General features: G+C 43.6%; 2 protein-coding genes across 4 annotated transcripts in view; both read right to left on the reverse strand.

The window, feature by feature from the left end:
* The window catches only part of fstl1b (follistatin-like 1b), a 587,712-nt gene that overhangs the window by 393,289 nt on the left and 180,071 nt on the right, over positions 1–14,352 (reverse strand). The window lies entirely within an intron of this gene.
* The window catches only part of pou2f1b (POU class 2 homeobox 1b), a 166,851-nt gene that overhangs the window by 36,237 nt on the left and 116,262 nt on the right, over positions 1–14,352 (reverse strand). For all 3 annotated transcript variants that reach the window (XM_067993030.1, XM_067993029.1, XM_067993027.1), the window contains 3 exons: positions 10,296–10,390; positions 6,403–6,579; positions 4,075–4,216 (listed from right to left, as the gene is read on the reverse strand). In XM_067993030.1, the coding sequence (XP_067849131.1) occupies positions 4,075–4,216; positions 6,403–6,579; positions 10,296–10,390 (414 nt within the window). The remainder of the gene's footprint in view (positions 1–4,074; positions 4,217–6,402; positions 6,580–10,295; positions 10,391–14,352) is intronic.

Consider the following 14,352-nt stretch of genomic DNA (forward strand, 5'->3'; position numbering starts at 1 on the left):
TGCCACAATACTATTTCATTGAAACATATAAGATTCTGAAGGGGCTTGACAGGGTAGGTGGTGAGAGGTTGTTTCCACTGGCTGGAGAGTCTGGAACTAGTCTCAGGACAATGGGTCGGCCATTTAAGACTGAGATGAGGAGGAATGTTTTCACTCAGAGTTGTGAATCTTTGGAATTCTCTACCCCAAAGGGCTGTGGATGCTGAATCATTGAGTATATTTAAGGCTGAGACAGATACATTTTTGGACCCTAGGGAAATCAAGGGATATGTGGATCAGGCGGGAAAGTGGAGTTGAGGTGGAAGATCAGCCATAATTTTACTGAATGGCGGAGCAGGCTCGAGGGGCCAAATGGCCTACTCTTGCTCCTATTTCTTTTCTTATGTTCTTATACTGCTCTCCCTAGCCCCAGGAACTTCCAACCAGGAACAAAAAACTCTGATCTAGCAGTCACCACCTTTCAATAAGCATGCTGTCAACTCAAAAGGTAAGGAGTCTTACAACACCAGGTTATAGTCCAACAGCTTTATTTGAAATCACAAGCTTTCCTCCTTCGTCAGGTGAGTGTAGGATTTCATAAAGGCACAGCATATATAGTCAGAGAACAATGCCTGGTGATTACAGATAATCTTTCCAACTGCCCGTTATCACACCTCGGCAGAGAGATAATCACAGCAATCAAAGGAGTGGATTGTGTCCAGACAGAGCAACATTACATCCCAGACTACTGAATACACAAGCGGTCAGAACACAAAGAGAGAGAGAGAGAGAGAGAGAGACGAAAGGCAGAGAAAGAGAGAGAATGACCAGTTGTATTAAAAACAGATAACTTTTTTTTGCTGGTGGGGTTACATGTCACACTACATGTAACCCCACCAGTGAAAAAAAGTTATCTGTTTTTAATACAACTGGTCATTCTCTCTCTTTCTCTGCCTTTCGGGTGTCTCTCTCCGACTTTGTGTTCTGACCGCTTGTGTATTCAGTAGTCTGGGATGTAATGTTTCTCTGTCTGAACACCATCCACTCCTTTGATTATATCTCTGCCGAGGTGTGATAACGGGCAGTTGGAAAGATTATCTGTAATCACCAGGCATTGTTCTCTGACTATATATGCTGTGCCTTTATGGAATCCTACACTCACCTGATGAAGGAGGAAAGCTCCGAAAGCTTATGATTTCAAATAAAGCTGTTGGACTATAACCTGGTGTTGTAAGACTCCTTACATTTGTCCACCCAAGTCCATCACCGGCATCTCCACATCACAACTCAAAAAAGGTGTCTGGCTTCAAATGTAAAACCACTTCCAGTGATATTCTCATTTGTTGATCAGGAAATATGCACCTTTTAGTACCCAGGCCACACTGTCTGGAAATCAGTCATAGTGTAACCTTTTTGAATTTCTCCTGTTTTAGGAAACGGCTTAGAACTCTTATCTAGTTCTGGTATAGAAAGAAATCCCGACTTTTTGAGAATTAGAAAATAACTAGAGTAGAAACTGGTTCTATCCTAATTGGTATGTACATATTTTCTGCCACCCACCAATGCTAGTAAAGAAACAGTGACTTTATAATGCTGTGGAAATGCTGCATCTGATCTGGGCTTTGTGTAGCCGGTCGCTGGAGTGGGGAGGTGGACTCTTTAAAGGAATGTTGCTTTTCATAGCCACTTCTGTCAAAGTACCAGCAATTCCTTTAGTTGCCCTCCAAAAAATACCTTTCCCATCAACGGGTGGTTTATATACCGATACTTTGACAGGAGTGGCTATGAAAAGCAACATTCCTTTAAAGAGTCCACCTCCCCACTCCGGCACTCAATGCACCCATGCCAATATATGAAGCAATACATTGGAAGCTGCCAAGTCCAGGTCTTGCACAGCAGGCTGCATTTGGTCCTTGATCATGCACAGCAGCTGACTGAAAATTATCTGATCAAGTGTGGTGTAGCCCAGTTAGTTCTTTTGTTAGTAAATGTGTTAGCCACATGCACGATCCACTTGGACTCTCTGAAGGGAACCTCAAGGTTTCTCTCCTGCATTGTCAAATTCCCATGTTTAAAGAAGGTCTGAAGTGCAACGATTGTATCCGAAACCATGTGTTCAAGAGGGGTTCCACTGAAACTCGATGGACCCTCTATACTCAGAATTAGATGCTGATATTTTGCATACATTCGCCCAGACCTTTGTGACTCTAGTCCATACTGACATAGTCCACAAGAAACCCTGGGAAAGCTGCCTGATGTGGTCTACAAGATCTGGAAGAAAAGTTCCACTCTAGGGTTGAGGAACACTGAAGTCAGTACATTAACAGTTTAGATGACTCATGTTAAACTCCTCTGTATATTTGCAGCTCTGGTGTAACAATGCAATTTGTCACTATCTTTTTCCACTCACTTTTCAAGGGAGTCCGATTCCCAATTGCCTGTACATAGACAGGGATGTTTTAATTTAGATATATGGGTTTCTACTGGCTGAAGAGATCTAATCAACCCCACTATAGACAGAATTATGGCTCTTATTGATTCCACTGTCACGGAGAGTCTTCTTTATGAAGTCAAATTGGTTATGCATTGTGCTCCGTAGCTCCCAGTTATATTGCCTGGGGAAGGCTGCCAAATTCACATGTTTGCTAGAATGCTCATTCCCAGACAGAATCTGGGCATACCTCAAAGGGACGAGTGCCCAGTGAAAATGGTACAGACTGAGATCATGTCCACGCAGCTACTGTTGCATTATGCATGCCCTTTTTAAAAAAAAACTCATTCATGGGATGTGGGCATCCCTGGCAAGGCCAGCATTTATTACCCATCCCTAATTGCCCTCGAGAAGGTGGTGGTGAGCCGTCACCTTGAACCGCTGCAGTCCGTGTGGTGAAGGTACTCCCATGGTGATCATGTCTTTTTGTAGCGTGATTGTACAACTGAATGGCTTGCTAGGCCATTTCAGAGGGCAGTTAAGAATCAACCACATTGCTGTGGGTCTGGAGTCATATATAGGCCAGACCAGGTAAGGACGGCAGGTTTCCTTCCCTAAAAGGACATTAGTGAACCAGATGGGTTTTTACGACAATCCAGTAGTTTCATGGCCACCATTAATGATACTAGCTTTTTATTCCACTATGCTACTGTATGCTGAGGTGCATCCCCTTCATAAGGCGGCTAGGAGAATAAAGCCAGACTCAGGTAGAGATGCTTTCTTGACTTATGATTTAGGAGGCCCCCAATAGCCCTCGAGAATATTTACACTTTGAAGATTATACTCCCTCAGAGGTAGTCAAAACAAAAAGTACCCCATCACAACTGGTAGCAGAATTACTGCAGTAATAAGAGAGCATCATTGAAGCAATCTTGCCTGATTGGAGTCCTATGTTACTAGACATATAGTTGCCTCCTTGAAAGGATTATACATAATCTACTCATAATAGACTGTTTTTATGCTGGTCTGTGCCAACATTCTTTTGCTGCCAAACTCTCAGCACCGACAGCAGTGAAACCCTGGCATTAGCTTAAGTTAAATCCTTGACATCGTGTGTGAATAAGTGTCCAGCAATAATCAACTAGTCATGACTGAAATTCTTTGCTTACTGTGCTTTTCTATCATGACCTAAATAACACTGGGAGCAAGATGCAACAGCTCCTTTTCAGTGTGCTTCATGAACCGCAAGCAAATTTAGCGAGTTGCAGTATTATGTTTAGGTGACCCATGCTGACTCAATACAAAGCACTTGCTTTGTTTTGATGGAAGCAATGTATTGCATGGGTCAATGTGGAAAGACGCATTGCATTACCTCAACTCAGCCACATGTGCCAAGCTGAGAAGACATTTCATGTGCGTGTTTAGCACATGGTTCCTAGAACCTGTCAAACTAGGCTATACTCCTAGAGTGCGTGGAGGGTGTGGAATGAAGTACAAGTTTCTTCCCCGGAGCTGTAAAAAGTCTATTTCAGATCACTACATCTTTATGAAGAATGTGAAATAAGTGCAAAACTGAGTAACAACTGAAGAGCATTGTTCAATTTACTAAGTTCTCAGCATTGGAGTAAAGGGAGAAATAAAAATGGGGAGGAAAACTCTCAAACCTGCATCATTCAACCACTTTTCAAGCAATGGCTTGAGCTTGCACATGTTCTTAAAGCTGAGGTTCAAGGCTTCAAAACGAGAGATTGTAGTTTGGCTGAAATCATTTCCATAGAGTTTTCCCATGGCAAGTCCTACATCACCCTGATAAGAGATATGGAGAAAGAAAGAAAAGTTCTTTAATATTTCATTATATCTCATATACAATGTAAACATCACAACCTCATATTGAATCCCAGGTAAAACCAAATACCAAAATCCAACCAGATGCCCATTATTTAGTCAGTTCTTGAGACTGCAACACACAACTGAATTATAATATTTCCCTAGAATGCGCAATATAGTGGCTGAACAATGAGCAGGATGGACAAATGTAGCTATGAAGACATTCACTGTTGTCCTACACTCTCCTGTAAGCATGGCCAAGATTAGAAACAGTTTAAAAGAAATCAATTTTGTTGCCAAATTTCAAAAACAGGAATGCATCAGATGAAGTGATTACTCTTTTGCCTTCCCCCACTACAGCAGCCACCAATATACTTCCTCCTTTAGTTGGAGGATAGGAGAATTTGGGTCATGAACTTCGAAACTCTTACCAAATATCTCCACAATCAGATAATAGGAAGTCTGCTTTAAACAAGTTTATCACATCCACCCTTTTAAAAGAATATATGCTTAAAAAATGCAATTTTCTGTTTATGTTTCTGCTGCCTTGTCTCTCCTTCCATTTTGCTTCATTAACTAAACAAAGAAATAAAAATGAAAGCTCATACCTAGAAAAGTCTAACCAGCTGCTATGACTATCAAAGTTACAATGCTATCGAACAGCAGTAGCAACTGAATGGAAAGTTTGAGATATTATTTTAAATATATAATACTTTGTCATCTATAAAATGTTGTCATACTCTGGTGCATTAATCCAACATAGCTAATTAATACAGTGTATTCCAGTTTCCAACTCCTATTCAAGTAGAATCCTAACTTAAGGATACAATTTGAAAGTTGAATTGTCTGTTTATGGAAACCTAGAGCATAAAGATCACTGTCAATTAAATTTCTAGTTTTGCAGTACATATGTACAATACAAACGTACCTCAGAGATTTGTAACTTTAAAATACAAGTCTATCAAAGAATCATAGAAAGGTTAAGCACGGAAGGAGGCCATTCGGCCCATCGAGACCGCACCAGCTCTATGCAAGAGCAATCCAGCTGGTCCCTCTCCCCCGCCCTTTCCCCGTAGCCCTGCAAATTTTTTCCTTTCAAATACTTAACCAGTTCCCTTTTGAAGGCCATGATTGAATCTGCCTCCACCACCCCCTCGGGCAGTGCATTCCAAATCCTAACCACTCGCTGTGTAAAAAAGTTTTTCCTCATGTCACCTTTGGTTCTTTTGCCAATCACCTTAAATCTATGTCCTCTGGTCCTTGACCCTTCCACCAATGGGAACAGTTTCTCTCTATCTACTCTGTCTAGACCCTTCATGATTTTGATTGTTCATATTTTTTATTTTAGTTGGATGACAAAAGGAACAAAATGAACTGTAAAGGCCTGGAACAGTTCACGGATACACACAATCCCCTCTAACATGAGGGATGGCCACTTGGGCTAGTCACTAAGATGGCTGCTACTAATTTATGGAGTAAAACCTCAGTTACTTCCTTCAGGAAGAAGGGAAATTCCCCTCAATGCATTATGTTTAAAGAACTCATCAATAGATCACAGAGTGATGTTATTGTAATTTGAAATAGTTATCGGCCTCAGGAGTCTTGCTATACTGGATCCGTACAATTTCCTAGCCATCATAAATATAATTCTGTACTGGGACACCTTACCTAAACAGTCCCAATAATGTGATAAAATATTTGAATTGATTTGATTTTGTAATGCAGTACATCACATATACATCTTACTCATAAGTCCACAGCCCATGTTTTTAGGTATAGAACTGTGGAAAATCATTGTACAGAGTACATTGTATTTGCAGGGTCAAAAAAATATAGGCTAAAGCTCCCATTCATAGTTTTTTTGGGTCTCCACACAGTTTTTCTGTTATTAGACAGCCAGTATTACACTGCAACTTTAGTATATTGCACATTGAGTAACAACTTAAAATGTTTTACACATGAAATGCCCAAGTAAAACAACCAGCTTGTCAAATACACTCCTTACTGGAATAGTTATTTATGCACGTTTCCATTGCATTAACTATATTTTATAACATTAAGCAATTTAATTTAACTTTAAGGTTTTGGACAATTCAGTCCATCAATAGTCTATTTCCCAAACTGTTACAATAGTTCACTTTTAAAAAATGAAAAAGATCCCCCACCTGAGTGAACCCGAGTTTGATACGTCTCTGTTTAAACGTCTTGGCAAACTGTTCAAGTTCCTCAAGGTCACTAGGCTCCTCTATGTTAGGAGTATCTACGCGCTTTGGTGTCGATTGGCTCTGCTGAACCGACTGGATAGGAGTTGTTGCTATCGTTGTGCGTGTCGGTGTTGCTGGCTAAAAGAAATCATATCTTAAACTTTAATAAGTGAGTTTTAAAAACTTATAATACATAGGTCAGCCCAAAGTCAGAGGTTTGCAATACAATTTCCCCCACAATAAGAAAGATTATAATCTTAAATAACCATAGGTTACATGGACAAGAATCACCACAACTTAAATTTCAAGCCTGGATCACTCGTACAGTTCAAATTACTTCGGAGGGAAATGGGGTGCAAGATAACCCTCCTTGGCCATTTCGTAGTTGAAAGATTTTGGTAAAGGAGGCGGGGGGAGGGGGGTGGCATTTAAACCCAGCATAAGTACCCACAGTTGCCAGGAATCTCTTCAACATGCTTCATAAATATTATATTGAAGAAATGGGCCAGTCTTGCCTTTGACAGGTCTCTAAAACATCTACATTTTCTTTTGTATGTATACTCACATTTGTTTCCTTCCACAAATTCCCATGCACCCAACAAGGTACGGTAATAATCACAGAGGTTAAGACGCAATTGTTTTCACTGTTTGAGTAAAATGTCTGCTTCACATGCTCTGGTTCTAGCATATAAGCCATTTCCAGACAGACCTTTCATGCCTGCCTCTAAGAATAATAGTACCTATAACTCAAGACCACTTATTCTGTGTGCACCTGTATGGACATTTTAACTACAATGCCCTCTTCCACATCTCACTACAACATGCTCTTTGCTACTCCTTTGCTGATATTCTTTCCTGCTGCTGCTCCAAGCTGGAGCTCCTGACCTCCAGAATGGGCTCATAGTTTGCCAATGTTCTACACTGCACACCTTCCTCTGTGCAAAAAGGCACCATATAAATACAAGTTGCTGTTGTGCTCCCATCATTGCAGGATCTCCTGGGACAGCATTAGAAATTGCCCTCAATTCCCTCTCCAAGTGCATGTCCCCTCTCCCGCCCCCCTGAATTCTGGAGGTAAACTTCTCCAAACACTTTCCTGTTCCCCTTTTCACTCTCCTCCTCTCTCCTGCAGCTCTCATAAGAACATAAGACATAGGAGCACGAGTAGGCCATACTGCCTCACGAGCCTGCTCCGCCATTCAAGATCATGGCTGACCTTCTACCTCAACTCCACTTTCCCACACTACCCCATATCCCTTGATGCCCTTAGTGTCCAAGTATCCATCGATCTCAATCTTGAAGATACTCAAAGACTGAGCATCCACAGCTAGAGAATTCCAAAGATTCACAACCCTCTGAGTGAAGACATTTTTCCTCATCTCGGTTCTAAATGGCCAACCCCTTATCCTGAGACTATAACCCCTAGTTCCAGACTCTCCAGCTGGGGGAAACAGCTTCTCAGCATCTACTCTGTCAAGTCCTCTAAGAATTTTATACGTTTCAATGAGATCACCTCTCATTCTTCTAAATTCCAGAGAATATAGGCCCATTCCACTCAATCTCTCCTCATAGGACAACCCTCTCATCCCAGGAATCAATCTACTGAACCTTCATTGCGCCCCGTCTAAGGCAAGTATATCCTTCCTTAGGTAAGGAGACCAAAACTGTACACAGTATTCCAGGTGTGGTCTCACCAGAGCCCTATATAATTGCAACAAGACCTCCTTACTCTTATACTCCAACCCCTTACAATAAAGGCTAACATACCATTTGCCTTCCTAATTGCTTGCTGTTCCTGCATGTTAACTTTCTTGATTCATGTACAAGGACACCCAAATCCCTCTGACTGCCAACAATTCTTGTCTTTCGCCTTTTAAAAAATATTCTGCTTTTCTATTCTTCCTACCAATGTGGACTTCACTCTGCAAATGTCTACTTCCTTGCTAACAAGGCTCTTCCTATCCACAACCTCATCCTGGAGGAGTCAATCAAGATCCTGAGCTTAACAGAAGCCTGACTGAGGGTGACATTCCTTTTCACCGAAGCTGCCCCAACCAGCCACTTCATTCCCCACCCAAATTACCATGCCTGTAGCGTGGTTGTCAGCTTCAGGTCCCATCTCAGTCCTTTCTCCTAATCGTCCACAACCCTTCTCGTCTATCCCATATCTCATTTGCCCATTTCAAGTCGCTCAGCACCAAAATCTTCATTTAGCCTTTGCACTGAGTGAATCTTCATCTTCAACAAATTCAACCCCTCTCCACAGACTTCTCTGTCCTTGAACCCTCATTCAACACAACAAATCCCCCCCACATCCCTTCTCATTATCATGAGGTCCCATTAGGTCAGAGATCTTAAAACAATCTACAATAATTTCTAACAAGATCATGGATAGAGACCAGAAGACCTTTTCACTTTTCACACTAATACCAACTAATCTCAACTCAACATTAACTTAGAAAACACTGGTTTGCCAAGTAAAAGGGAAATGTCAACTAAGATGGACAAATTGTAGCTGAACATTCCGTGATGGATGTACAGAAAAACCTGTGAATTAGGGACACCTAAGGGACTTGCATCAAGTTGCCTTTTTATGCAAGTGTCCTTATTTTCAAAATGATCATTGTATGTATAGTAAACCAGATGAGTCAAATATCCCGGGATTGGCTGTATTTCCTGCAGCGTTCTCTCTTTCTTTCATCCTCACCTGGTATCATGTCTAATTCTGGAGTCCTGCCAGTGGGATGTGATTTCAGTTCATTGGGTTTCCCAGTTCATTACCATCCCGAGGGCCTTTTCCATTGAGGGAGGGATGTAGTGATTCTGGGATCTACTACATTGGCAGCCTACACAGGGCGAGGTGGCTGCTGTAGGGCTGGGGTGCCTGGGAGATCCCAGCCAAATTGGAGGGATTAAGGTCCTGCAGACACCTGTCCAGGACCTCCTCCCTCCGGGTGCTACAGCTGCTAATGTTTGAAGTGCTGGGTGGTGGGTAGGAGGCTGTTAACAGCTCATCAGTACCTGACATACTGGTGGAGTGAGATGTGGTGTTGCCCGGTACAGTTCCCGGCTTTTGTCAAATGGGGAGTATCAATAGCAGCAAAAAAACACCCGTGCAAGCATTCAATTCCAGAGATAGAGCGGTTTCTCTGCCACATTGGACGCTGGGTAAAAAGCTCCCCATTCCACAAAAGCTTTTTCTTCCCCACTCGCTGCCACCTCACGCTGACCTGTTTGTTCCATGTTTCAAGTTATAAATGGACTTGGTACATTGAAGTCAGTCGTTGTTCATAATTTGCAAGTAGCCGTGGTTTCAAGGTGCAGCTTGTATCTGTTACAATGCAAGTTATTTGGGACTGTCAATAAGAGTCCGTTTTTTGCAGGTGTCTGTTTGTACAGGTAATTGGATTAAAATTGTACTTAAATTGGATCCTCCCTCCCAGCCTTGCCCGATGCCAGTTTTCTCATTTCAGCTTCATAAAATGTACTTTTCATCCTCTTGTAACTACAGACTGGCCATTCAGTGGAGGAAAAAAATTACATGATAAAGACATATATAAATTTAAAAATGCAAGTTTGAGAAACAAAGATGAAACCTAAATTGCTTATGCAATGTCATCTGCTAAATGCGTCAATAGTTTTGTTGGTTTGAGATTCCTGATGATTTAAAATGTATTATGTAATTGTTAAATTACAGAAGGGATCTTAATATAAATGCCTAGCATTTTCAAGTGTTACACCAACTATAGCAAAGACTAGTATTTAAACTTCATAATAATATGAGTGAAAAGTTTTGTGAAGCTGAAGATTTGCAAGTAAATTTTAGTGAATAGTTTTGCTCCCTTTAAACTGACCTGCGTGTTGAAGGTGATGCTTGGCTGAGACTGCAGGAGGTTGGCTTGGCTTTGCTGAGGTAGTTGTTGTAGAAGGTTCTGGGCTTGTACGAGACCTAAAATGATGAATACAAAAATATAAATTGAAAAATAAATAGTAATTAAAAATAAAATTAAGTGTAAGTCTTCAATTGGAACAAACATTTTAAGACAATGAAAGATTCTCTAAGAACAAATGGGTATCTTGCATCAGTTGCAAGAGGAGAAAAAAAAAAACAGAATACAGAAAATCTAAAATAAAATAGCAAATGCTGGAAACTTACACCAGGTTGGTCAACATCTGAAGGAGAAAGATAAGTTGATGTTTCAGATATAGCTCTATATTTTAGAACTTTTAAAATTATATTTTTGGCAATTTCTTTTCTGTCCATCAACGTGAGGGATACCATTCTTAAAGTATAAGAACATAAGAAATAGGAGCAGGAGTAAGCCAAATGGCCCCTTGAGCCTGCTCTGCCATTCAATATCATGGCTGATCTTCGCCCTCAACTCCAATTTCCTGTCCTATACCCATATCCCTTGATTCCCTTCGTGTCCAAATATCCATCGATAATAAGATGAAGATATTCAACGACTGATCATTCACCTTCTGGGGTAGAGAATTTCCAAGATTCACAGCCCTCTGAGTGAAAAAATTTCTCATCTCGATTCTAAATGGCCGACCCCTTATCTTGAAACTATGACCTCTAGTTCTAGACTCTCCAGTCAGGGGAAACGGCCTCTCAGCATCTACCCTGTCAAGCCCTCTAGGAATTTTATACATTTCAATGAGATCTCCTCTCATTCTTCTAAATTCCAGAGAATATAGGCCCATTCTACTCAATCTCTCATCCCTGGAATCAATCTAGTGAACCTTTGTTGCACCCCCTCTAAGGCAAGTATATCCTTCCTTAGGTAAGGTGACCAAAACTGTACACAGTATTCCAGGTGTGGATTCACTAGAGCCCTATATAATTGCAGCAAGACCTGCTTACTCTTATACTCTAACCCCCTTGCAATAAACATACCCTTTGCCTTCCTAATTGCTTGCTGTACCTGCATGTTAACTTTTCGTGATTCGTGTACAAGGATTCCCAAATCCCTCTGAATACCATACTATAGGGCAGCATTTTAGCACCCGCTATTGGGTGCGTTCCTGGCAGGGGTTGGGGGGGGGGCGGCCCCGAAAATCGAGAAATCCTGGAGCGGGACCGGAGCCCACCTCGAACCCGCGCACTTCCGGGTTCCCCACTGACGCGCCGGGGTGCACGCGCAGCCCCCGCTGGTGGGAATCCCGCAGGCAATTAAAGCCAGCGGGATGCCACTTGACGCTATTTATTTTGCTTGTCCAGGTCATTAACTGACCTGTTTAAGGGATTATGATTAAGGGGTGGGATTTTAGAGCAAACAGGGACAGTTTCCCACACTGGGGGAAACACTCCCAGTTCAAATGGACCTGTTGCAGCTGTCAGCCTGTTGCAGCTGCAAAGGTCCATTTGACAGGGGGGGGCGGGGAGACCCACATTCATTGCAGGAGGCCGCTCTGTCACTTGGGACAAAGTTTGGCCTCCACCACCCTCCTCCTGACAATCAAAGTCACCAACTTGCACACTTACCCCAGGGTCCAGAGACATGTACCTACCTTGCGGACCCCCTCAGATGTACATCTTCCAGATGGGGGCCGCCGTAGCTGCAGTCATGACCTCCTCGGAGGGCGAACAACATCACCAGCCTCGCCATCCATGCCGTCCACCTCTGACACGTGGAGCTCCACAACAGGGTGCTGGGACACATCCACCTGTAAAGCAGGAGGGAGGGCTACCGCAGAGAGATGCGTCGCAGAAGGCACTACCCTCGCCACAGGGTCCACAGGCCGAGGCTCAGCTTCCTGGACCTCTCTGAGCAGCAGTGCACACGGAGGCTCAGCGTCACTCGACCTGTAGTCGTGGACATCTGCAGCCTCCTTCATGCCAAGCTGCTCCTGGCTGGCCCGAGCACCATCTTCTTACCGGTCGCTGTCAAAGTCACCACTGCCCTCAACAACTTCTCCTCCGCATCCTTCCAGGGTGCAACCGGGGACATCGCCGACGTGTCTCAGCCGTCTGCACAAAAGGGCCCTGCAAATACACCTACACCCACTCTGCAGTGACACAATGGGTGGCATCAGTTGTGGGTCCTCATAGTGATCCTCGGGAAAGGGCATTATTGCACAAACCAGACAAGATTCGCGAAGACGTGGCAGTAGTGCTGCCAATGTAATATGTAATGTGAGTTGGTCAGAAATTCAATATAAGTAACAACCATGACAAACCCTCAAACACCCTTGTGCATCCCCTTCATGCTCACGACACGTTTGCCTTACGCTGCCCACTGCACATATGTGATGCATGCCCTGTGGCTGCAGCACAGGTAGTGGCAGGTTGAGTGAGGCTGGCCGTGAAAGAGATGCATGAGAGGGTGAGTATGAGATAGAGCCATGAGATTGTATGAGGATTGGGTGGAGAGGTAGTGGCGGGATGAGTACTGGCAAGGTGAGTAGGTGCAGGTAAGATGAGGATGAGGTTTGAGTGGGTATGAGGGGTGATGCGACAGAGTAATGTTGGCAGTGCAGAAGGAGATGTGGGGTGGGGGCGGTGATGTGGCAGACGGAGTGTAGGGGAAAGAGTAAGTGTACTCACTTTGGCTGACCTCCTTAGGTCATTGGAGCGCCTCCTGCACTGTATGCAGGTGGGCGATATGTTGGTGGTGCTGGTGACCTCCTCTGCCACCTCGAGCCAGGCCTTCCTGGTGGCAGAGGCAGGCCGCTTCCTCCCGCCCGTCGGGGGGGAAGATCTCTGTCCTCTCCCTCCTCCTCACCCCATGTATTGATACCTGGAGTGAGGAATCATTAAACTGGGAGCAGCCTTCCCCCTGGGCTGCTCCATGCTGTGATTTTTTCTGTTTGTTGCAGCGTCAGTGGAGGACTGCCCCTTTAAATAGAGCTCCTCCAGCTGACAGATCTTACTGCGCATGCGCAGCCTGCCCGACGCTCAGATCAGCAGTGGGGAACCCGGAGGAGCAGGTAAGTGGATCCAATTGGGCCACGATCGCGCGGGTGGCTGACTGATTCCGCTGGGCGCGTGCCCCCCCCCCCCCGTTCTTTTCCGTTCTTCCTACCAAAGTGGAGAATTTCACATTTGTCCACATTACATTCCACCTGCCATCTTCTCACCCACTCAATTAACCTGTCTATATCCCTTTGCAGCCTCTTTGCGTCCGCCTCACAGCTTACTTTCCCACCTAGCTTTGTATAGTCAGCAAACTTGGATACATTACACTCGGTCCCCTCATCTAATTCACTGATGCATAATGTAAACAGCTGAGGCCCAAGCTCTGATCCTTGCGGCACCCTACGAGTTACAACCTGACAACTCGAAAATGACCTGTTTATTCCTACTCTGTTTTCTGTCCGTTAATCAATCCTCAATCCATGCTAATATATTACCCCCAATCCCATGAGCACTAATCTTGTGTAACAATCTCTTGTTTGGCACCTCATCGAATGCCTATTGAAAATCCAAATATGCTACACCCACTGGTTATCCAAGTCATTAGATGTATTCAAGAAGGAGATAGTTATATTTCTTAATGCTAAAGGGATCAAGGGATATGGGGAAAAAGCGGGAACAGGGTACTGAGTTAGACGATTAGCCATGATCATTTTGAATGGCGGAGCAGGCCCGAAGGGCCGAATGGCCTACTCTTGCTACTATTTTCTATGTTTCTATGTTTCTTACCCTCAGAAAACTCTAATAGATGTGTCAAACACGATTTCCCGTATTGCAAGTATGCAATATTGCTTTCCATTTTTGCCACTGTGTCAAGGATTCGAATGTTAGGTATTGTCAGCCACATCCAGTGTAAAGATGCTGTGTTCAGTTGCATTCGCAACCCCTCAAAACGAAGCAGTCCGAGCCTGCATGCAGCAAGACCTGGACTTGATCCAGGTTTGGGCTCACAAGTGGCAAGTAACATTCGCGCCAGACAAGTGCCAGTCAAT

The sequence above is a fragment of the Heptranchias perlo genome, chromosome 11, assembly GCF_035084215.1.
Source record: "Heptranchias perlo isolate sHepPer1 chromosome 11, sHepPer1.hap1, whole genome shotgun sequence".
Lineage (NCBI taxonomy): Eukaryota > Metazoa > Chordata > Chondrichthyes > Hexanchiformes > Hexanchidae > Heptranchias > Heptranchias perlo.